This window comes from Gracilinanus agilis, chromosome 4 (genome assembly GCF_016433145.1).
Source record: "Gracilinanus agilis isolate LMUSP501 chromosome 4, AgileGrace, whole genome shotgun sequence".
Classification (NCBI taxonomy): domain Eukaryota; kingdom Metazoa; phylum Chordata; class Mammalia; order Didelphimorphia; family Didelphidae; genus Gracilinanus; species Gracilinanus agilis.
The window spans coordinates 348,421,388-348,446,967 of NC_058133.1; the positions used below are offsets into that span (position 1 = coordinate 348,421,388).

The 25,580-nt window shown below is 35.1% G+C and overlaps 1 protein-coding gene across 1 annotated transcript in view; it reads right to left on the minus strand.

Annotated features, from left to right (window-relative positions):
• ASCC3 (activating signal cointegrator 1 complex subunit 3) overlaps window positions 1-25,580 on the minus strand; it is a 357,810-nt gene that overhangs the window by 127,892 nt on the left and 204,338 nt on the right. The window contains exons 21-29 of the mRNA XM_044675397.1: window positions 25,255-25,290; window positions 24,524-24,586; window positions 23,618-23,786; window positions 17,943-18,163; window positions 13,996-14,081; window positions 919-1,085; window positions 658-803; window positions 409-529; window positions 303-322 (exon numbers count right to left, since the gene is read on the minus strand). Of these exons, the coding sequence (XP_044531332.1) occupies window positions 303-322; window positions 409-529; window positions 658-803; window positions 919-1,085; window positions 13,996-14,081; window positions 17,943-18,163; window positions 23,618-23,786; window positions 24,524-24,586; window positions 25,255-25,290 (1,029 nt within the window). The remainder of the gene's footprint in view (window positions 1-302; window positions 323-408; window positions 530-657; window positions 804-918; window positions 1,086-13,995; window positions 14,082-17,942; window positions 18,164-23,617; window positions 23,787-24,523; window positions 24,587-25,254; window positions 25,291-25,580) is intronic.

A 25,580-nucleotide genomic window follows, 5' to 3' on the forward strand; every position in this document is an offset into this window, starting at 1 on the left:
AGGAAGGACTGCAGGAGAGGAAACATATAAGAAAAACAACTGCTTGAACGCATGGGTCGGGGTGGACATGACTGAGGGTGTAGACTTGAAACTACCACACCAATGCAACTACCAACAATTTGGAAATTGGTCTTGATCAAGGACACATGACAAAACTAGTGGAAATGTGCATCGGCCATGGGTGGGGGAAGTGCGGGGAGTGAAGGGGAAAGGTGGAGCATGAATCACGTAACCATGTTAAAAATGAATATTAATAAATGTTAAAAAAAAAAAACTTAGGCAAATGGCTTCGTAACATTTACTTGAACAAAAGCAGTCCCCACTTCAAGGAAACCCAAACAGTATAAAAATGTCCTGAAGTCTACTATATAAAATGGTTACTGCTCATTCCAAATAGTTGAAGCTTACCCTGAAATGCAGGCTTATTCATACTAGCCATACGAGGGCAGTAATGTTGACCTGGGAAACCCTGAATATGAACTTCCAGAGGAACGGGACGAACTGATGGTCTGAAGTTGAACAACCCCATCTAGAGTAAATGTTAGAAAAATGTTATTCTTTCAATATTGAAATAATCAATTTCCTGATGCTACTTCTATATCAAATCATCCAAGAACCAAAATTGTTAAATTTCATATTTGTAGATATTTCACATACCTGATTAATATTGAGCCAGTCAGCAAGGTCTCTGGCATTAGCTAACGCAGTAGACAATCCAACTACTCTAACAGGTTTTTCCGTGTGAGAAGAAATGAAGTTAGTTCGAGACACAATAACCTCTAGGACTGGGCCTCTTTCATCCCCTAGGAAATAAGAAGAATGTTCATTAATCATTTAATAAGCTCTGACCCTGATAGTTGTAGGCATGAAAGTGTAAGTCAGGATTTCTAAATCAGTTTTATATAAAATGGCACTTACCTAGCAGATGGATCTCATCTATAATGAGAATGGCAACTTTTTTAACATAGCTCCTGTTCTGCCAACTTCTGCTGATTCCATCCCACTTTTCTGGTGTAGTGACAATTAGGTCAGCTTGGGCAATGGATTTCATATCAGGAGTCACATCTCCTGTTAGCTCAATAACTCTGGAGAAAAATAAAAATGATTTTTAAAAATTTAAAACACAAAAAACACAGGAGGGGGGGAAGTGCATCAAGTGATAACATTCTTTTTTTGTTTGTTTGTGTGTTTTTTTTTAATATTTTTAAACCCTTAACTTCTGTGTATTAGTTCCTTGGTGGAAGAGTGGTAAGGGTAGGCAATGGGGGTCAAGTGACTTGCCCTGGGTCACACAGCTGGGAAGTGTCTGAGGCCAGATTTGAACCTAGGACCTCCCGTCTCTAGGCCTGGCTCTCAATCCACTGAGCTACCCAGCTGCCCCAAGTGATACATTCTTTATAAGCTGTCTGAAGAGTGTGAAATTAGTTTTGAAAAGATATGAAAGATAGCTATTTTATAACTAGGAACAAAGTTTTCTCAATTACTTAGTGGAGCTGTCAAACTAAAACATAATGTAATTTTTGTTTTTTGATAGAATTTCTTTTTAGTCTGTCAATACCATACAATTACAAAGTCTTTAAATTGCTGTATAAAGTGTATTATTTTCTGAAATGGAGTTGATTAACTTATTCTCACAGCTTCCATTTTACTTAGGTAACTATTTGGATAATTGGCTCATAGTTTTCTGTCTTCTAGTTGGCTATTTGTAGTCCCATAATATCTCTTCTATAAATGGAATGATCTATTATCCTTTCAACATGACCATTGTTTTCTGCATATCTAAGTTTCCTGCAGCTAATCTGTTTCCTTTAATGATCTGTAGAAAAAAAATCTCATTTGCCATGAGATCAAATAACAAGACACTGCAGATTATTCTTTATGCTATGTGCTGAGAATCTCTTTTTGCTCTATCCCCATTATAGGTATAGCCCAACTTTCCAATACACAGTATCAAAAGTTGGAATTGAATACAATTCAACATATAAGCTATTTTTTTCTTTCCAAAGATAAAAATGTTTTGAAGAAAGGTAGGAGAAGGAAAAGGAGCTGTAGACAATATAGAATACCTAGGGGTATACTTACTAAAACAAACCCAGCTACTATATGAACACAATCTGCAACCATATCCCAAGGGCTATAAAACTATGTATATCTTTTGAACCAGCAATAGCACTACTTTGTCTGTATCTCAAAGAGATCAGAGATTGGGGAAAAGGACATACTTGCACAAAAATATTTTTAGCAGTTCTGAGGGCAGCTGAGTGGCCCAATGTATTGAGAGCCAGGCCTAGAGATAGAAGGTTCTGGGTTCAAATTTGGTCTCAGACACTTCCTAGTTGTGTGACCCTGGGCAAGTCACTTAACTCCCATTGCCTAGCCCTTACCATTCTTCTGCTTTGGAACCAATACAGAGTATTGATTCCAAGATGGAAAATAAGGGTTTAAAAATTCATATCTAAATTCATCCATGAATTTATTTATTGATTTATTTGTTCATGTGCTTGCTTGTTTATTTATTTATTTAGCAGCTCTTTCCATATGGCAAAGAACTGGAAACTTATAGGGTACCCATCAATTGGAGAATGGATGAACAAGTTGTGATTTATAATGGAATAGTATTACACCCTAAGAAATAACAAAGACAAAATTGTGATATGGAATTATGAAGGTGACTTAGAAGGCTTGTAATTCAATGTGTTGAGGATATTTGGGAGGACTGGAGAAGTTTAAAACTCTGAGGTGAAGGGTTAAATTTGGTTGGGGGAGAAAGCAGGGAAAAAGATTCAAGGAAACAGACTTGAGGAAAAAAGCTAGAGCTAAAAGATGACTTAATCTGAAATAAGAGAATTCAGAGAGGATTTGAAGAAGAAAATGAAAAGCATAAGAAGTAGTAGCAAGAGAAGGACTTGAGCTAGAGGAGAAAAGAAGAGAAAGGAAAACAATAGAAGAAAAACTTTGGAGAAAATAAATTCTCACTCTTTACATGACAATGAAATACATAAAGAACCTCAGAAAAATCAACCAAAAAATAAAAGAAACAATTAAACTTTAGCAAAGTTACAGGATACAAAATAAACATATAAATCATCAGCATTTCTATTTACCAACAACAAAGTTCAACAACAATTTATTGAAAAGGAAATTCCACTTAAAATAACTGTAGACAATATAAAATATCTAAGACTACATACCAAGACAAATCTAGCAACTATATGAACACAATTACAAAACACTTTTCACACAAATAAAGTCAGACCTAAACAATTGGAAAAATATTAATTGCTTATGAATAGACTGACCAATTTAGTAAAAATGACAATCTTACCAAAATTAATCTATCTATTCAGTGTCACACCAGACTAACCAAAAATTATTTCCCAGAACTAGAAAAAATATAGCAAAATTGGAATACTATTGCACCCTAAAAATGATTAAGGTCAAGAATATTAAGGGAACTAATGAAAAAAATATAAAGGAAGGAGGCTTAAAGTGTACCAAATTTCAGACTAAATGACAAAGTGGTAATCCTCAAAATAATTTGGTACAGACTAAGAATAGAGTAATATTTCAATGGAACAGGTAAGGAAATCAACACATAGTAATTAATGACTATAGTAAACTAGTGCTCGAAAGCCCTGAAATCCAAGCTGTTGGGGGAAAAACTTACTATTTATCAAAAACTACTAGGAAAAATCGGAAAACATGGCAGAAACTAAGCATGGATCAGTATCTCACATCATACTTTAAGATAAAGTGAAAATGGATACCTGATCTAGAATAGTGATTCCACAAACAAATTAGGGGCACATGGAAAAGTCTACCTATCAGATGTGTAGATAAAGGAAAAATTTATGACCAAATAAGACACAGAGAACATAAAAATTAATTTTGATTACATCAAATTTAAAAAGTTTTTGCACAGACAAAATCAATGTTATCAAGATTAGAGGAGAAACAACAAATTGGAGAAAAATTTTTACAGCAAGTATCTCTGACAAAGATCTTATTTCTCAACTATATAGAGAACTGAGTCAAATTTCTAATAATACAAAGCATTGCATAATTGAGAAATGGTCAAAGGATATGAACAGGCAGTTCTCAAAAGAAGAAATTAAAACCAACCAAAGACATAGGAAAAAAATGCTCCAAATCACTAATGATTAAAGAAATATAAATTAAAACAACTCTGAGATACCAGCTTACACTTACCAGATGGGCTAACATGACCAAAAAAGGAAAATGATAAATATTGGAGGGGAATTGGAAAAACAGGACATAAATAAACTACTGGTAGGAACTATAAATTGATACAATCATTTTGGAAGGCAATCTGAACCACATCCAAAAGGACATAAAACTACGCAAACTCTTTGAACTATCAATACCAGTACTGGGTATATATCTCAAAGAAATCAGAAATAAGGGAAAAGGACCTCCTTGCACAAAAATATTGTCAGCAGCTCTTTCTAGTGGCAAAGAACTGTAAGCTGATGGAGTATCCACGAATTGAGGAATGGATGAACAAGTTGTGATGATATATGGTTGTAATGGAATACTGCTATACCCCAAGACCTTGTTGGCAAAGCCATGGAATGCATTCACAGCCTGCACTCAGGGAGCTGCTCTATTTCTCCTCTTCCCAGGACCAGAGGGCATTTTTTTGCATGCCCCACCCCTCTGTTCAGCTGCCCAAAGCAAGCACTTTCTCCCTTAACTCTCAGATATTACCAGGGCTCACAGACAGTTTAAATTTGTCCTCTGGGCACTTGAACTAGGAAAAGGCTCTCCAATCCTGCCCTAAGAAATGAGGAACAGATGAGTCCAATAAAACCTGGAAAGACTTATATGAACTGATGCAAAGTAAAGTGAGCAGAACTAGGAGAACATTTATATACAGAAAAAGAAATACTGTAAATTGATCAACAGTGAAAGACTAAACTGTTATCAGCAAAACAAAGTCCAAAAATAACCCCAAGGGACTCATGACAAAAAAATGCTATCCAAAGCCAAAGAAGGAACTGTTGAAATCTGATTGTAGATCAAAGCATGCCATCTTTCACTTTATTTCCTTCATGAGTTTTTTATTATATGTATGATATGTGTCTTTTGTCACAGCATGGGGAATGTGGAAATATGTATGGCATGAAATCACTGGTATTACTTATAAACAGACTACTTATTGCCTCAAAGGAGGTTGGGGTGGGGGGGGGGTCAAGATTCTGAATCACAAAATGTCAGAAAACAATTGCCAAAAAATTGTTTCTATATGTAATTGAAAAACAAAATAAATGAAGATTATAAGCAATTATAAAAAAACCCTAAAGGAAAAATAGTTGTGACAAAACATGCAAAATAAATTGGTAAGAGAAGATGAAATTTCAGCAAGAGAAGAGAAAGGTGGACTTGTTGATTAATATCTCAAAAGCAGTTTACCATAGCTATCCTGTTAAAGACACTAACAAGAAGAAGAACTGTGTATCTCATTTCCATTAAGTTTAGAGAGCCCAGAATGAGTTGTATATCTGTTCTGGTCATATGACTGCTATCTTAAGTTAAGAGTTCAGACTTTTTTCCTTCTAGAAGAGAAGGCAAAGGAGCACAAAAAGAGCACCACACTACAGCTTATCTGTGACAATGAAATATTACTTAAACATACAAAAGAGCCTGTATGAAAACAAGAAAAGAAAGGATTTGAAGAGGCAGAGGTAAATTCTGACATGTTAGTAAGATGGAAGGTAGAAGAATGTCACACAGAAGAGGGACCATTGATTCTTCTAGATAATAGCCCCAAAGAGGTTTTTCTTTAAGAGGAAGCCACTAGAGGATATGAGGAAGAAGCAGCTGTTTGAACTTCAAGGAATGTTAAATAATATGGAGCCAGAAGATCCTCTAGTAAAGATTAGAGGAAGAATAGAAAAGCAGGGATGATTTGTGATTTCCTGAATTTTTTTTAACAAAAAAATTTCTGCTGACATGATATCAGCAGAGAGATCTGATATCTTCTTCAGGAAGGTTTCCAAAATGTGACACAAAACCTCTATGGACTTGCCAAAATTGATGGTCAGACTACTCAAACCTGGGGCTGCAATGGACACAAATGATGCAATGAGAAATAAACCACAAAGCACTGACAAGTATTACAAATTTGGGGGCAAGAAACTTTATGGCTACAAATAGCATTTTATCATTGCTGAAGTGTAAAAACCACTAAGTTTCTCCCCAAAACCAGTCCTATGTGTCTTCTCTATCTCACTTGGTGAATTCATCAGCTCCCATTAATTCAATCATCACCATCATGCAGATGTTCCTCAGAAGTGTGTGTGTGTACACACACACACACACACACACACACAAAATTGTTTGCTTCTTGTTGGGTCAGTCACACATCTCCAACTACCTAAAAATTCTAACTTACGGAAAGAGAATTTTCTAGTAGGTATATCAAACTCAACAAGTTTAAAACAGAATTCATTATCTTCATATATACATACCCTTTCCCAACCTCTTTTTCGTCTACATTAGCTTATTACTGCAGAGGGAACTACCATTCTCCTAGTTACCCAAGTTGACAATCTTGATACCAAACTCTTACCATACATATCTAATATACTACCAAACTCAATCATTGCTACTTTCATAGTCTCTCCTTCTCCACATAGTCTTAAACCCTAGTTTAGGCACTTAGCAATTTTCATTTTATAACTGATTTATCTGTCCTAAGTTTCTCCGTACTCCAATCTGTCCTCCATTTGGCTGGCAAGGTGATTTTTTTCCTACAGTGAAGAACTGACCGAGTCAAAGTTCCAGTAACTTCCCATTACTCTCAGGATCAAATATGGATTCCTTTGTTTGGCATTTATAGGTTTTTCACAACCTAGTTCCTCCCTTCCCAGTCATCATAGTTAGCATTTTTCCCATCTGACTATACTGGCCTCCTTGCTATTTTTTTTTCACATGCAACACTTCATCTCCCATAGTTGTACCTCTACACTGGCTGTTCTTTATGCCTGGATTCTCTCCTCTCTCACTTCCACATCTTTAAGTTTCCCTGATATCTTTAAGACTCAGCTAAAATTTCACTTTTTGAAAGAGGTCTTTCCTGTTTTCTCTAGCTGCTAAAGTCTTCCCACTTTATATTACCATCATCTATTTTGAACATATAATACACAAAGGAGTTATTTATATGTTCTCTTCCCCAATAGTATGATTATTCACGTAAGGCAAAGACTATTGTTTGTTTTTCTTTGTATCCTCAGTGCTTAGCCTGGAATAGAGTAAGCACTAAATTAATGCTGTAGCTGATATTACTCATCAAGGGAGGAAACTTCCTATATAAATTAATCAAGCCAGATATAAAAGAGTATCTAAAACGAAGGAAAATCTGGGACACCCAGGAATTCAAAGACAAAAATCTTTTTCAAAAGGACTAATAAATAAATCTTTATTATTATTATTATTATTATTATTATTATTATTATTGTGGGACTTTGAATCTGGAAGTGAATGAAATAATTAAAAGAAACGGACTAAGTTAAGGGAAGAGTAATACTGAATATTAAGAAATACGAGAAAATTCAAGAAAGGAAGGCAGAATTATGATGGAGAATATTTGGGTAAAAATGACTAGGAATAGAGATGACATTATCCATGGAATGTATAATCCACCTTAACAAAAGGAAGAAAAGATGAGATGTTTGGAAAACACATCACAAGTCTGTTGCAGAACCATGATATAATAATGATGGATAATTTCAATTACTCATAGAGCTTTTGGAAACCTCTTTGCCAAAATCAAGATGGTTAATAATTAAATTATGTATCTAAATGTTTGTTTCATCTTTCAAAATATGGAGCAACCAATAAGGTGGAATCCTATTATGTATTTGATTCTTACCCACGGGAAGAAATTGACTAAAGAAATAATAAAAATCTTGTGAGAAAGTGGCTACTCCATTTCGGAATTTGTCAGAGAGTCAATAAAAGACAGACATCCTAGATCTGAGGAAACAATTTCAGAAAGTTCAGAGAAAGGAAAAATAGGAGTATTTCCAAAAGGAAAGGGAAATTCTTAAACATTAATCCTGAAAACAAACAAAAAAACTAATTTCCAATGAGGAGCTAAAAAACGAAAGCCCAATATAGAGGCAGAAAAAGCTTATCAACCAAATTAGATTAAGGCCAATTCCTTTTTTTTAACTTTTTAAATTTTATTTAATTGATTAATTAAGAAAATTTTTCCATGGTTACATGATACATGTTCTTTCCCTCTCCTCCTCCCAACCCCCTCCCGTAGCCAATGCGCAATTCCATTGGGTTTTAATTGTGTCATTGATCAAGACCTATTCCCATATTATTAATATTTGCACTAGGGTGATCTTTTAGAGTCTACATCCCCAATTATATCCCCATTGACCCATGTGATCAAGCAGTTGTTTTTCTTCTGTGTTTCTACTCTCACAGTTCTTCCTCTGAATGTGGATAGCGTTCTTTCTCATCAGTTCCTCAGAATTGTCTTGGATCATTGCATTGCTGCTAGTAGAGAAGTCTATTACATTCAATTGTGCCAAAGTGTATCCGTCTCTGTGTTATAGACTCTAAACAATCACTCTAATGCAAATATTAATAAAACGGAAATAGGTCTTGATCAATGACATGTAAAACCCAATGGAATTGCTCATTGGCTACGGGGGGGAAGGTATGAATAGGGGAGGAAAAGAACATGAATCATGTAACCATGGAAAAATATCCTAAATTAATTCATTAAACAAACACTTTTTTTAAAGTTATGTCAAGAAAAAGAAGATGCCTGAAGAAGGGATAGGACTATTGCCTGGATGGTAATATCTGAAAAAGTGAGAATATGGAAAACTAAATCATTCTTATTTTGATTTTGTTTTGTCATAGAACAAAATGGATATTAGAGATTTGATATCCTAAATCACAAAGGAAAGAAGAGAACACTTACATGTCCTTTAAAAAAAGCAAACTAAACTAAATTTTAGCCTTCTGTCTTAGAATAGAAACTAAATATTGATTCTAAGGAAGAAGAGGGATAAGGGCAAGGTTAACTGGGGTTAAGTGACTTGCCTATAGGTCATACAGAAAGTGTCTGAGGTCACATTTGAACCCAAGTTCTCCTGCCTCCAAGCCTGGTGTTCTATCTACTGTGCTACCTAGTTTTCCCCTACTTAGCTATTCTAAATGAATTCAGAGTCCCAATCTTTTCTTGTATCTTCAAGTACTGAATGGACTACTCAATGTGAATGATGAGTAAATGATATCTTAAAGATGAGTAAAGGGGAAAGGTGCTGTAGGACTGGAGGATAAATGTTCTGAACTTTCAAAAAGGAAAAGATAGTATGCAAACCAAAGATCAATGAGTTGGAATTTCATTCTTGCCCATAGTTTAGTACATTTTATTAAAGAGATGGCTAATAAATCCCTGGAAAAAGAAAAAGTTATTTAAAAAAGCAAGCACGTGGGGCAGCTGGGTATCTCAGTGGATTGAGAGTCAGACCTAGAGACGGGAGGTCCTAGGTTCAAATCCGGCCTCAGACACTTCCCAGCTATATGACCCTGGACAAGTCCCTTGACCCCCACTGCCCACCCTTACCACTCTTCCACCTAGGAACCAATACACGGAAGTTAAAGGTTTAAAAAAAAAAAAAGCAAGCACTGATTCAGTAAGAACAGATCATATCAGACTAACTTTTTTCCTTTATTTGACAGAGTAACTATACTGGTAGTTTAGGAAAAACTAGTCTATCCTCTACTGCCTCGCTCCCATGCCTAACTCACAGATATAAATACAGTTTACCTATATTTGAAAAGTCTGAGAGTATTTATATGGAAAATACAGGAGAAATGGTAGATAGTATAAAAAATGGTTTAAAAATTATGGCAATAGCCAGTTTTAATAATTAATGATTCTAAGCTAACATGTAAAGAGGCCGCCAGGGAAGTGCTCTTGTGATCTATGCCGTCAAACATTTTTTATCAATGATTCTACTAAAGCAGTAGTTCCCAAACTTTTTTGGCCTACCGCCCCCTTTCCAGAAAAAAATATTACTTAGCCCTCTGGAAATTAATTTTTTTTAATTTTTATAGCAATTAATAGGAAAGATAAATGCACCTGTGGCCATCACCGCACCCCTGGATTGCTGCAGCACCCACCAGGGGGCGGTAGCACCCACTTTGGGAATTACTGTATTAAAGGTACAAATGATATGGTAGCAAATTTTCACATGAAAATAAGCTAGGAAGTACAGCTAACTATGGTATAAAACTATGGTATAACTATAACTAATATGGCATGAGTCAGAAACCAAAGATTTTAATTGTCTGAATTGAATGAGATGAAATTTAATAGGGAAAAATGTTAAGAGTGTTCTTTGTTCAAAAAGTTAATTTTACAATCAGGTGATGGGAAATATATGATTAGACAAGTTAATCTAAAAAGATTTGGAGGTTTTACTGGATAGAAAGCTCAAAATGATTAAACCCACCCTAAATTCTAATGTTTCTCTCTATAGCTATCTACCCCTTCCATGGTGCTCTCTGGATTGCTTGTTCCATAGGTAATAAATTTACTTTCATCTTAAAGGGCCACTTCTTTATATGAGGCAGGTAAAGGAAAGGATAAAGACAAAAAACTTCTGAGCTTTGTTAGATGAATGCAGAGAGTATGAGGGAGTTCTTGAAGAATGTCAATTTTTTCAGTAAAATGAAAAGGGTATAAAATCATAGTTTTGCATCAATAAGGGCCCAGTTGTTATGCACATGAATTAATAGTGGACTGATCATCATAGTTTCATGATTTTCTACAGCTTTATTAAGTAGCATGTGAATAGATGTGAAGGAAGCAGATGATAGGAGTAATCTAGTGCCGAGAATTGACGATAGAGCAAAATCTTTGCTAAAATAAAGGGATAAGGAACTAGACAGAAGAGTAAAGTACAGAATTAAACTAATTCTCTGAGAAGTAATGATGGTGAAGGAAGTAATGTGTAACCAGTGCAGGGATGACAGATTGCCTGGGGAAAAAAAGTGAGGCATGATACAGATTTTATTTTACTTTTCCAGGACCAATAAAGAATGACAATATTTAGACTAATAGGATGATCACTTAGAGAAGAATCTTTGGATCATGGTTTCTCGGGAAATAAAGAAAAATATAAGATAGTCCTCATCCTTGTGTAGTTTCTGCTGTCATACTAACAGAGCATTTAGGGGATGGAGAAGAAAAGTACAAGGAATTACTTAAAGAAATATAGTTTTTAGGTTATGTATAAATGTAGTCTATTTATTTAGTGGCCCACAAGAGGAACAAAATCATATTAATTTTAATATTCAATATAAAAGAAACCAGAACATAAAAGGAAATTGCAAAAGGATCATAGAATAATTCTTTCATTCTTCCCTAACTGATTCTCTATCATATTCCCTGCTGGCTATTTCAAACCTTCTTTTCTGTCATCAAGCCCCCACATTACTTGCTCTGCATTTCTTCCTCACCTTCTTAGCAGATAATGTCACCTCATACTTTACTAATAAGAGGTCATTTATCTCTCATATGTCTCCAAATCCCTTAAGATCAATTGACATCAAGGGCCCTAACCTTTTTTTTTATTCTAACCTGATGAAGAAATTACCTTTCTCTCCAACAAGGCCATATCTTTTTTATTTTTTTTCTTTCTCTAAACCCTTAACTTCTATGTATTGGCTCCTAGGTGGAAAAGTGGTAAGGGTGGGCAATGGGGGTCAAGTGACCTGCCTGGGATCACACAGCTGGGAAGTGTCTGAGACCGGATTTGAACCTAGGAACCTCCTGTCTCTAGGCCTGACTCTCAATCCACTGAGCTACCCAGCTGCCTCCCAAGGCCATATCTTGATCCTGGCTCTTCAGTCTCCTTCATCAGATTACCCCTTTAATTAATCTCTATCTACTGATTCCTTCCCCAATGATTTTAGACATGCCTAAAGTTTCTTCCACCTCCTAAGCTATATGTTTTTCCTCTTAACTCTTAAACACAGTGCTTATACTTTCTCTCTTATTCAATTTCTAATTTTTGAAATCTGGTCGTTTTTCTTCAAAATTATTAAAAATTTATAAATTACCATTACCTGTTGGGTTTTTTCTCAATCTTCATCCTTCTGAATTTATTGTAGCATCTGACATTGTTGACCAACCTCTTTGGAATGCTCTAATCTCTCTAGTTTTTCAAAAAATGACTCACTTGCTTCTCTTTTCTAACTATTCCTTTTCAGTTTCCTTTTGTTTGATCGATTTTCATATCATGACCCCTAAAAGTTGGTGACCCTCAGGCTCTTTCCTGGGCACTGATCTCTTGTCTCTTTAAACATAGTGATTTCATTATCTCCAATGGATTTTAATATCATTTCTACAAGGATAGCTACTGAAGTTCTTTATATCTCTAGTATCTCTCTGAAGTTTTAGTCACTTCATGGTCTATCTCATCATGGTTCCTATGCTCTGCTTATCATCCTCATCTTCTCTCCAATGCAATTATAGAAATACCCCTGCCTCTTCTCATACTAATTAGCAAACTTTTACCTTGTTGTACAGTTGTTTTTCAGTCATGTCCAACTCTTTGTGACCGCATTTGGGGTTTTCTTGGCAAAGCTATTAGAGTGGTTTGTCATTTCCTTCTCTAATTCTTTTCAAATATGAGGAAATTGAGACAAACAGAGTTAAGTGACTTGCATAGTGTCACAGAGCTACTGAGTATCTGAGGTTAGATTTGAGAAGATGAGTCTTCCTGTCGCCAGGCCTGGTGCTCTGTCCATTTCATCACTTAGGTACCCTATACTTTTGCCTTTTCTAGGACTAGGACTCTATGATAAACTGCAACATATTGCAACTCGGGTATGTTGTGAGGAAGATTAGTTACATATAGTTTATATGGACCTAGCAGGAAGAGCTGGAACATTCCAAGATGGAATGAAGGAGCAGGATATTGTTTGTGCTCTGAGAGAGATTCCATTGGTGGTTGGCACAAACTGTTGCTTGCCCTGGGAGATCTCAGAGTTAAGGACACTCTGCATCCAGATTCCCTGGGATCCTGAGTGGTGGTGGCTTTCAGCAAGTGGGCAAGACCTGCAGAGCTGCACCAAGTGGAGGAGGGGTTTGGGATCTGGTGGACAGCATCTCAAGCACACTCTCTCTATTTGGGTACCTTGGATTACCTTGGCTCTTGGCATCCTGTGATCATCTTTGGATTACCGTGAGAACCCTCAAAGCCACCCTCAGGCCCTTTAGCTGAGCTGGTCAAACGTGGCTGGAACCAGGTTTGAAGCAGCCTTCCTAGTGACTCTAGAACTGCTCCTTTGAGCCCTGCCTGGCCTAGGTCAATTAGAGTTAGAGTAGACCTGTCCTCCCATTGCCCCTGTGATTTGCCCTTTAGAGTTTTAAGTGTAGAATCCCCTATCCCACCTTTATTAGTAAATCATAATTAAAGCTGTTAAAACCCTTTACCTTGCCTGCTGGTTCCAAAGACCCTGGCCTAGGGTGAGCAGAGTGACAGTTGGAGCTAACTGCCATTCTTGGTCTCCCTATGCTGGCTGGTTCTGTCTCCTTCAACCCAGTGTGTGTACCCACAAACCATTAGGACACATTTACATCCCTGGTGCCCCACTCTTTTTACAGGTACTACCTAATCTCTTTCAGTCTCTTTCCCTACTTTGTTTTATAGGAGAGGAGAGAAAACACAAGAGCTAAAGCATAAATATTTTTCCTTTATTTTTGTATGATAGGGTATATAATCTATTTTGGAATAATTTTCTTGTCACTTTTTTATATCAGTTAGTACTATTTTTTCTTCATAAAAATGAGAATATTGATCAGTTAAAATAGTTCTGAATATACCTGTATTATTACAGTAATCCTGAAGATGTTCTTTCTCCAAATTCTGTTATTTGCTATATTTCTTGTACCATTAAAAATATTTTGCATCTTGAGATAAACGAATGACTTACCTTTTACCAAGTTTTTCTTCTATTCTAACTTTCCAATCATCCATTCTTTCACGTACTAGAGCTTTCAGTGGTGCAATATAGACAGCCTGAACAAAACACAAAGACTCATGCAAATCAAATCAAATAAACTTAATATCTCCATAAACGATTTAGAATGTATCTTTCATGTCAAGGCATATAAATATATCTCAACTACAATGACAGTAAATAAAGTGTTCAAATTGTATCAAATGAGAATGATTTTAACTAAGATAATTACTAATATACAAAAGACATTTTCTTTTGGATATTTTTAATAAAAAAAACACTTTAAAGTTAGTTAGTACTACTATTGCTACTGCTGCTGCTGCTATTACTATTATTACTGCTACTAGTACTAACCACTTCTTGTCACAGAACATTTATTAAACACCTAATATATATTTTTATTTTGTACTTTAGTGCATTTTGCTACAAAATCTCAGCAACAAAAATAAAATTAATTTTTCCAAAATGTACCTACTGCTGAATACTGGGGATACAAAATAACATACAAAACAGTTCCTACTCTCAAGGAATTCATAGTCTAAAGGCAATATGCAAACAATTATATACCAACAAGATATATACAGAATAAAGTGGGAGTAACTTCAAAGGGAAGGCACTAATACTAAGGAGGCCCAGAAAAGTCTTCTTGAAGGTACAAGAACTGAAGCAAATCAGGGAAGCTAGAAAACAGATGAATGGGGAAGGCATTGCAAGAATTTTCTAAATGTTCAAATGTAAAATCAGATAGTCTTAGTTTAAATTCTAAAATGCTTCATATTTTTGAAGAAAGCTGAGAACAAAAGCAACACTTCTTTTTAATCTAATACTCATGAAGCATAATTCAAATATAAAGAGATGCACAGGATGCTAAACTCTCTGCATATTCTTTGCATGGTAAAAAATTGAGAATAATGTCCAAATTTGCTGTCTATGATGGAGTTTCTTCTAGCATAAAGTGACTGGAACAGAATACTTTGAATTTCCTGTGTAGTGCTGATAAAAGTTGGGAATGTGGAGTGTGTACTTGGAAGAAGTATTTGGAGATTCACCTATATCACTATAGTTTTTCCTGCTACTAAATATATTAATAAGATGAAATGTCTTATGCTTTCTGTCAATATAAGTCCTTATAAATTCTGCTGGTCCATGTTTATTCAAACAGCCTAAGAGATTTTCTCTTACTATTAAGCTAAATTCAAACCAAATAGCTTAAAAGCTATTTAAAGTTCTATACATTTAAAGGATTATCTATGTATATGTTTTTGTTACCTGAAAAAAAGTTGTACATCAAAAACTCACTGTAGATGGGGCAGCTGGGTAGCTTGGTGGATTGAGAGCCAGGCCTAGAGACGGGAGGTCCTAGGTTCAAATCCGGCCTCAGACACTTCCCAGCTGTGTGACCCTGGGCAGGTCACTTGACCCCCATTGCCCACCCTTACCACTCTTCCACCTAGGAGCCAATGCACAGAAGTTAAGGGTTTAAAAAGAAAAAACTCACTGTAGCAAGGAAATGGCAATAGGTTTTCAAAGACTATGCCAACAGCAAATAACATATGGCATATTTTGCAAAGCTGGAAAACTTTAGATTATTGACCCAAAGAGAGATCCCTTCTGTAGAAAGGCCAAAATGAGAACATACTCTTTACTATTAGATTTGCCATTTAGTGATGAATCTCTCGGACATAGAAAATAATGAAGCAAAGAAAATGAACCCTACAGGTCTTTGTGGTCCTGTTTCTTTTTTACAATGACTGTGATAGTAGAAAAGATCTGTTAAAAGATTTTAACTTGGGGGCAGCTGGGAAGCTCATTGGATTGAGTGCCAAGCCTAGAGAGGGGAGATTCTAGGTTCAAATCTAGCCTCAGACACTTCCCAGCTGTGTGACCCTGGGCAAGTCACTTGACCTCTATTGCCTAGTCCTTACCACTCTTCTACCTTGGAACCAATACACAATATTGATTCCAAGATGGAAGGTAAGGATTTAAAAAAAAAACAACAAAACTCCTAGTATTTAGAACATCTATAAATATCACTTTAAATATGTTTTTGATCCAATAACCCAATTGCTTTAATAACCAACAATAATAATATATTATTTTGTATTGACGTATGTCTAAACAATTTATATGACTTTCTCTCTCTATAGAATGTAATTTCATTGAGAATGACACCTGATTTCATTCATTTCTTTATTTATGTGCTGAGTTTCTGTATTCTAGAACTAGAAAAGTAGCTAGCACCTAGTAGGCATTTCATAAATGCTTGCTGAAAGATTGAAACTACTGGAAGAAGTGAATATAACCATCTTCATTATGGTTGAAACCAAAAGATATTTGAATGACAATATCACTTGCAACTGAACAACAGGATGATTTGTCGATCTAGCAAGAGAAACAAAGTGTTGGTAGTTGGTTTTATAGTGTGTTGTAAGGCAAAAAGTATCATTACTTCTAAGGGAATTACAACTCCTCTTGGCTAGCAACTCTAGATCTTGCCAGGCAGAAGAATGAAAACTAAAGGCAACAATAGTTTAGAAAATAAACTTATTTGCAAAATATTATGAAGGAAGATGGTAGAAGCAGAATTTCTTCATAAAACAATAAAGCTCTCTTAAGAGGAAAAATATTCTATCTAAAGCTTAGTGTGAAACCAAAGAAGTCAGATCACTCCAAGAACATTTATAGATGAAATGGAAATTAAGGAAGAAAAAAATAAGAGTGGATCTTGCCAACATTTCCATAGTAATCTATTTTTATTACTAATAACAGCAAATCTACCACATTTGCACTCTACTATCTGAGTAGAATATGGATTATATGAAAAGGAAAGGGCTTTTAAGAAAATGAAGTTAGATAAAGAAGCTTTAGTCATACAAAGTCCATATAGAAGCAATCTATGCTACAGAATTAAGGGGTTCATTTTTCAAGATATGTAAAAGAGCAGAAGACATCAAAATGACAAGAAGAAATTGTGGCTGGTATTCTTTCATCTTAAAAAAATGTTGATTAAGCTAACTTGAATGATCATCTGATTATTAGTATCAAGAGATGCATAAAATAGGGAAATATATGCTCTCTAATGGTAGTAGGCAGTGTTATCACCTGTACAAAGTTTAAAAAGAAAAGTTAAGTCCCAGGAGATAGTGAGATCTTCTAAAGAATACTTTTATTCTTAAGATTTAGTGTTGAATGAATGAAGCAAGCCCCAGGAACACTGCAAGGGCTCCTTAGGGAGATTCGCTACTACTCAAAAGAGATTGGTCTGACAATATTTATGGGAAAAATCAAATAGATGAAAAATGTTCACTGTACAGACTTTTGTATACACTTGGATGGGGAGCCCATTGAGAACGTAAGTTGTGAAGAGGCCCTACAGAGGAGAAATGAAATTGATGCAAAACTGTTCAAGAGAAATTAGTGCTCTGGAATCTGGATTGTACTTAGGAGATACAAAGTACTTTCTAAGATCCTAAACTACTCTCTGACATAAGAAATTACCTTTTTAACATAAACAAGGATACTACCAGTGAAAACTTAATGTAAAAAGTTACTTACAAGATATGATTTTCTAAATGCAAGCCTAGAAAAGGAGGTGGATTACCCAAGCAGTCAGAATGAGGGTTAGTGAGGGACTACATATATGAACAAGTATGAAATGTTAAAATTCCTAGAGAAAAGAGGCCTTAAATGGACTGAATTGGAAGAGAAGGAACTGAAGTAGTCATATCTCTGAAAAATACTTTTGATAATGTTATCATTTAATTCCCCCCAAATTTTTCTTACATTATGTACTGATTTCCTTGTATATTGGAGGATCAGTAAACTGATTCACTGATCTTTTCAAATTAAGTTTTTGAATTTATTTATTTCTCTATTCTCAGTTAAGGAAAAAGAAAGCTCCTGAGTATTTCTGAACAAACCTTTGATGAGGGATACTTGTTAAAGACTCTGAAGATGGCTAATTCAGCAGCTACAGTCTTTCCTGAGCCAGTGGGTGCTCCAAGTAGTACATTACAATCTGTGTGATACAATGTGTGAAATATCTGTGTCTGTACAGGATTGAAGTGGGTGAAGTTGTATAAGGATTCATATTTTCGGCATCCCAAAGCTGTGACAGGTAATGGTTGCAGATCCAGTAATTCTGAAATAAGGTAAGCAGTCATCAAAGTAGGGAAAAGTAATGCTAGTTTACTTTTTCTTACAATAAAGCACAGTATAGCAAACATTATTTTCTGCATACTTATAAACATCTCCCATCCCCAAATGGGGTTACTATTTCTGAAAATCCATACTTTAAAGGTCAATATTCTGGTGATAAGCCACCATATTTATAGTTAAGTTAATTCTTGGTCAGGTAATATGTCACCAGTACCATACTCAAAGACTTTTCAGCTTGCCAAAAAGCATTAGAATATTCTATATTCGTTTTTTTTTTAAACCAGAAGCTGAAGGAGAGTTTATTAATTTCATGTGACATAAAAGACTTGATAAACTAATATATCTATTTACCATAATACTAGAAAACAGAATGTCCAATATTAACAACAAACACAAAACATTTTCATTATATGTAAATTCTCCTATATGATGAATTATATTATTTTAAAATATTGCTTTTTTTTTATCATGATGTTCAAATATACAAAGAGAGTATAAAAAAATAAAAAAATTAAGGCAATACATGTAAAAATCTAAAGAGATACCTTTACTCTAGAGTCTCTAATATATTTTGGAAACTAAGGTAGTATTCCATTATCCACAACTGCTCAGTGTTTGATCTGACAATTTCCTGTTTATAGTCATTTTGGAGATGTACTAAAACCTGGGAGAACCTGAATGAACCTATTTATGGAAATCTGATATTTGCTTTAGGGACAGCCCTTAATTCCAGACAACTGAGAAAATTACAATTTGGCAAAATATAGGGACTAGAAGGGATTTTCAAGTAAAACAATTATATAGGCAGATATTAAAAAAAAAAAAAAAAGGAATGCCACCCCTTTCCAGTTTGGTACAGTGTTGGGAAAGCTGAGCACTGAAACAAAACAGGGAATCCATGGAATGCCACAGAAATTGGATCTTCATTTTGGGGCTTCATAACCTAGAGACCATTCACAAAATGATAATGTGTTCCCCAAATAAAATAAAAATGATATAATAACTGCTATAATATTACTGTCCTTATTACAATGGATAACAGGGAATTGAAAGCTCATTTTAAAATTAGATGATTTATGTTTTGCATTGGCAAAAGTTTCTTTAAAATTATGTAATATGAGAATTTAATATTTTTTAAAGAAAGCCTAACATGAAAGTATGTTGGTAAAAGCTTGTATTAGCCACAGTTGGGAAAGCTAAGGATAGGAGTTCTATGTAGCAACAGAACCAAATCTGATTGAGTCTGCACTAAGTTTGGCACACAAGGTTGCTTCAGGTGTGGTGAACTTGGGAACTGGAGGTTAAAGCTTTTATGCTAATCAATATTGTAATAAGGTTTGTTATTGTCTGTGGTACTTATAAGCTTGATAGGATAAGGAGACCATGCCTCAAAAAAAGTAAACATACAAAAAATTGAAGTTCAAAATACAAATTTAACAGATTTTAATTAACATTATATATATATATATATACATATATTCCAATCACGAGCTTACATCTATTCATAATTCTTCCTATTGGTTTATTAGTACCACTAAATTTAGAGGGCTTAACTTCAGAAAAGATGGTTTGTTTTCCAGATTTGTATCCAATAGGATACACATAGGTGCAGATATAATGTTAGGTAAAATATTTTATATTAATTTTTTCAGTATCCATTATTAACCAAGTGATGTTTATTTCATTTAATTAAAAGTCTGTGATCAATTTTCTGTATAATAAGGACTATACAGGCATTTCCAGTTAACAGAGTAGATAGGTTTTAATTTTTTAATATATTTTTTGAAGGGAGGAAGTCAGGAAGGTATAGACTTAAATAAGAACCAGGGGACTTGATGAAGTTTCTGGGGGTGGGGTAAGGCAAAATACGAACTGACAAGTATTCTACTCTAATGTAAAGTAAAAGATGCCTACTAAAAATATTTGAAAGAAACTAGAAAGAAACTCTAACATTAATTACAACTTGTTTCAGGAAGTTCAAGCTGGAAGGGACCTTAGAGGTCACTGAGTTCAGTACCATTTTACAGATGATGCTTAGAACAGTTAAAAGATTTTTGCCTAGGGATATTCAGTTATTAAGTGTCTTGGGTGAAATTTGAACCCAGGTTTCCTGACTTCAAGTCCTATTCAGTGTTGTGTTGTGTAATATTGGAGTAATAAAGGATGTTATTAAGGAGGATACTATGGTAATATACTTTGCTGGATGATCACAAAGTATTCACAGTCTCCCTCCTTAGGGCTCAGTGCACAAACTGGTCTGGAAATCTTTCTTGTAAAAACTTATAATTTTTATTTATATATTAAAGTTTTAAGGATATATAAAAGGATTCCCTAACACTAAAGAATCTAAATCACTCCACCCGAATTTTGCTGCAAGATGAAGTCTTCAAATCTCAGGAATTCACCCAAGCTACAATATAACTCCTTAATTCTTACTAGAAATCCCAAACTATATGCTATACTAACTAAATCCTTATTTATCTATTAATTAAAGTTATCTCCAGAGTTATATTTATATTGAGCAAAATGGCTGATCTCAATACAGCTGAGTTTGACTCTAGGAAAGAGGTTCCCAAACTTTTTTGGTCTACCGCCCCCTTTCCAGAAAAAATATTACTTAGCGGGGGCAGCTGGGTAGCTCAGTGGATTGAGAGCCAGGCCTAGAGACAGGAGGTCCTAGGTTCAAATCCGGCCTCAGACACTTCCCAGCTGTGTGACCCTGGGCAAGTCACTTGACCCCCATTGCCTACCCTTACCACTCTTCCACCTATAAGTCAATACACAGAAGAAGTTAAGGGTTTAAAATAAAAAAAAAAAAATAAATAAATAAAATATTACTTAGCCCCCTGGAAATTAATTTTTTAAAAATTTTAATAGCAATTAATAGAAAGATAAATGCACCTGTGGCCATCACCGCCCCGCCTAGATCACTGCATCATCCACCAGGGGGCGGTAATGCCCACTTTGGGAATCACTGCTCTAGGGGTTTCCCTCAGTCAGAGGTGGACGTGGTCTTCTGGACTTTCTCCTCTCACAAAAACAGTTCTAACAGCAGCAGATCTGACAAGTTCTTCTTCCTGATGTATTTCCACAGTGAGGAAAGTGAAAAACCCTCAAGATGGTTTAAGAATTCTTTCTTTCCTATCACCAGCAGAGCTATATCCAGAGAGCAAAAGCTGAGTTGGCCAGTCTCCTCAGAAGTCAAGAGTCCAACTGCTCCCAGAACTCTGCCTGCCCTTCTTCTTCAAAGTTCCAAGCTCATGCAAAGAACTCTTTCTTGCCTCAGTCACTCTGCAGTCTCTGGGACAACCTCATAAAATTCCTTATTTTATCAAACCTAATCAATATATTTCTAATTTCCTTACTATATTTGTAAGGAATTCTAACCCTTATTGATTATTGCTATTGGTATGGATATTACCAATAGTTGTCGCTGGTGTGGACAAACTCTTGAGGTTGACCACTGAGGAAAATGGCTGCTCTAATAGTTAAAAGAAAACTCCTACTTAGGCCAGTTATATAAAACTATATATTATAACTATAAATAACTACAAAAAGGGAAAGCAAAAGGAAAGTAAATACTGATAAGGGATTCCCTATTAACTAATAAATCTATATAAATTTCTCACCAACCTTTCCCTCATGGGAATGCTTCGCTATTACCAAATGGCAATCCTCCATATACTACACTATCTACCTAAAATATAATTTCTAACTTACTAAACCTCTGTCCAAAATTTATAAACTCAACTTATAAAAGATTTCCCAAGGGGGGCAGCTGGTTAGCTCAGTGGATTGAGAGTCAGGCCTAGAGATGGGAGGTCCTAGGTTCAAATCTGGCCTCAGACACTTCCCAGCTGTGTGACCCTGGGCAAGTCACTTGACCCCCATTGCCCACCCTTCCACCAAGGAGCCAATACACAGAAGTTAAGGGTTTAAATTTAAAAAATAAAATAAAATAAAAGATTTCCCAAACTTCCTTTCCCTTCGGCCAAAGATCAACTCTCTTAATTTGAGACACAAGCTGTTTCTGCCAACAGCTGTTCTCTGGTAGCCCCCAAAGGAGGTCTGAGGAGCTACTCAGTAGCTCTCCTGCTCTATGCTCCAAACAGCTTCCTAATTCTTTCAGATTCAAGATGTTGCAGTCTTCAAGGTGGATCAGCAGGAAAGCCAGGAACCACCAACCTCCAGTCTCTCTCTCAGAAGAAGTGGGGCATCGGCTCCTCAACTAACGCCCTCAAGACACACTCCAAAAATTCTATATCCCTGACCTCATCAAGGTTCCATGTCCAATCTTAAAGTACCCTAGGAAATCTCAACTCTCTTTTATAAACCTTACATCTGACTACACTCCATTCTTAACGAAGCTAATTACTCCTACATTACAATTATCATTACAGTTGTGAACTATTTATGAAGGTAAAAAAAACAAAACAACAAACTGACAGTGGAAAGATAAGCAGGTACTGAAAAATAGCAGGAGTATTTGATGCTGTACACATAATGAATTAACCTTTCATGTAAAAACATTTATTTCATTTGCTTAATTAAAATAAAATGCATAAGAAATTAATATTAATAACCACAGGAATTGTTCATGTTAACTAATATGTAATAAAAAAGCAGATATTACCTCATCTACCTCTCTCTCGGTCATTTAACTTACTGCCAGGAGTAGAAAGACTTGCCACCATGAAGAGTGTTCTTTTTCCTTTCCCCTTTCCCTTTATTAAGTCCACCTAGAGCTCACCCTTGCTTGAATGATTACCTGGTCTGAATAAAACTAAAGTTAACAACTCTGTTCTCTCTGTGGAAATGAAAGACTATCTCTTGTTCACCGAACTTTAGGGTCCTCAAACACCTCTCCACCAGCCATACCTGGGGTACTGTTATCTGTCTGGATGATGACTTAACTGAAGGCTTCCTGAATCTTGCTGTTTCCCTTTCTGATCACTCTTAGGACTGTTAGACCATTCCATCTGCATTGCAACTGAACTTTCTTTTATTGGACTGTAAGAGAGTCTCCTTTAGACTCTTTAACCATTATTGTTTCTATCGCTTCATGCTTAAGACAGTGTTTGACAGACAATAAGCACTTAATAAACACTTAGTAATTCACTCATTAATTCACTTTTATGATAGGTTTCATGGGATTAAGGACACTTCAAGGTTAGACAAGATCTCAGATACACAAAAATGAAAGATTTTTCTACAACAGAAATTTAAAAATGTTTTGTGACCACCAAGTCAAATTACTATATTTAAGTTCTATAAATTATAAACAAATAGAAGTTTTTAGATATTACGGTAATATGGGAAAATGATATTTAAAAATATGACTATATACTAATTTATAATTTATATATAATAAAATTAAACTAAATTAATTGAAGAAATAGTTTTTTAAAACTATTAATTCAAATTATGGTAACATTACCTGTGTGAGGAGGATGTCTCTCTGGTAAAATCAAATGTTGAAAGTTGATGATACATACAGCCTCTGCGCCTAACCATCTGTCAGAAACAGCCCGAATGTAATACTGAGATGGTAAAGGTTCAAAAATAGGGATTGTAAATACCAGCAACTGAGATTCTTTAGCAATGACCTAATATGAGGAAAAAAATCTATGATTAGTTTGGATTTTCCAGTATCTTAAAAGTAGTAGGTTACTCTAAAAACCAGGTAAGTAAAAACATTCTCTCTCTCTCTCTCATTTTCATTCTCTCTCTTTCTCTCTACACACACACACACACACACACACACACACACACACACACACACACACACACACACACACACGATGATTTGGGGCAAACTACACACACAAGATGTATTGGGGCAAACTAAGTGGTATTTTGAGGTTCAGTGTTGCTGAAAGTCACAGAATGTTCTTTCCCTGAAAATTCCTAATCAAAAAAAGTATAAAGTGTATTCTAATTTAATGAAGATATTATCCATAAATAAATCAGTGTGTCTCTTCAATGCAAATTTCTAATCTGCAAAATGAGGAATTGGAATGAATAATCTCTAAAGCCCCCTTAAGCTCTAAAATGTATGGCTCTCTTTCCAGTTGGTCAATCACAATAAAACTCTTAAACTATATAGACACATTCTGACTTTCTGAATTAATCAGATTAAACATCATAATAAAAATGCCTGTGTTATTCCATCATGATTAGACAAATGATGATTTATATTTTAAATTTCAACTATATAATAAAAGGGAGGAGAAAAAGGTATAAAGATAGAAAATGCAATGTATCAATCAATGTATCAAGTTCCTTCTTCCTGTGCTAGTCTATAAATTACATGTCTAATATGTGAATGGTTCTAGACTTTTACCTGCTTTTTTTGAATGAGAAAATACTCTGAATGATAAATATGATCATTTGTGGGATCTTCTACCTGTAACAAATAAAATTAATATAGAAGGATATAATTAAAGATATTAGGGTTTTATTGTAAGGCATATTGATAATTTAAAAAAACCATGTGCCTGCTAAGATCTAATTCAAATGCCCCACCATGCTTTCCCCCTGGTTGCTTCATAGGATAGAGAACTTCCCAATCAAGTTCTGAGTCTTTATACCTCTGTCTATGTAATCACACTTCCTGCCACCTGTATTACACAAGAGGAATCATGGGAAATGTAGTTTTCAAGTCCTCTAAACGTCCACAGGAAGTTTATATCATGGATCTCAATATTAAGACCCCCAAATTTCCAATATCACATTCCTCCCTGAAGAGTGGCGAGAGACTGATCTCCCAAAGGATCACAGGGGGGAATGTAAAAATTGGAAGACCTTGTACCCCCTGAAACTACATTACCCAAATTCCCTTTCACCATACCCATAATTCCTTAAGCTTTTTCTTATTGGACACTGGTTTTCGCGGGCGGTATTAAAATTTGGTTTGAGTAGTCACAGGGTTCTTCTTGGGACCAGAGGCTACGTGGTGAAGGGTGAGTTGGGACTCTTTCCTCACATTTCTCTAGCTTTCTAATTTTATATTAATAAATCCTTATAAATATCATACTTTGCAGGCACTGAATATTAATTTTAAAACTTACATACCCAAATCCACCAGGGTTCTCCAACTGTACCATGCACCTAGAGAAAAATAAGGTCACTAAACAAAATATATATGTTATGGTAGACATACATAGGGATGGTTTAAGTATATAGTAAATTTTAAAAGGGAGGAAAAAAATCCCATTAAATTTAGAAATCACATTGACTATTAAAAATGGTTTAAGTTTTAAAAATCAAGATCATTAATGTCCAAAATGTTTTGAGCACACTTTCAAGATATATATATCTTGAATATGTATATGTATTTATTTACAAATTATATATATATATATATATATATATATATATATATATATATATATATATAT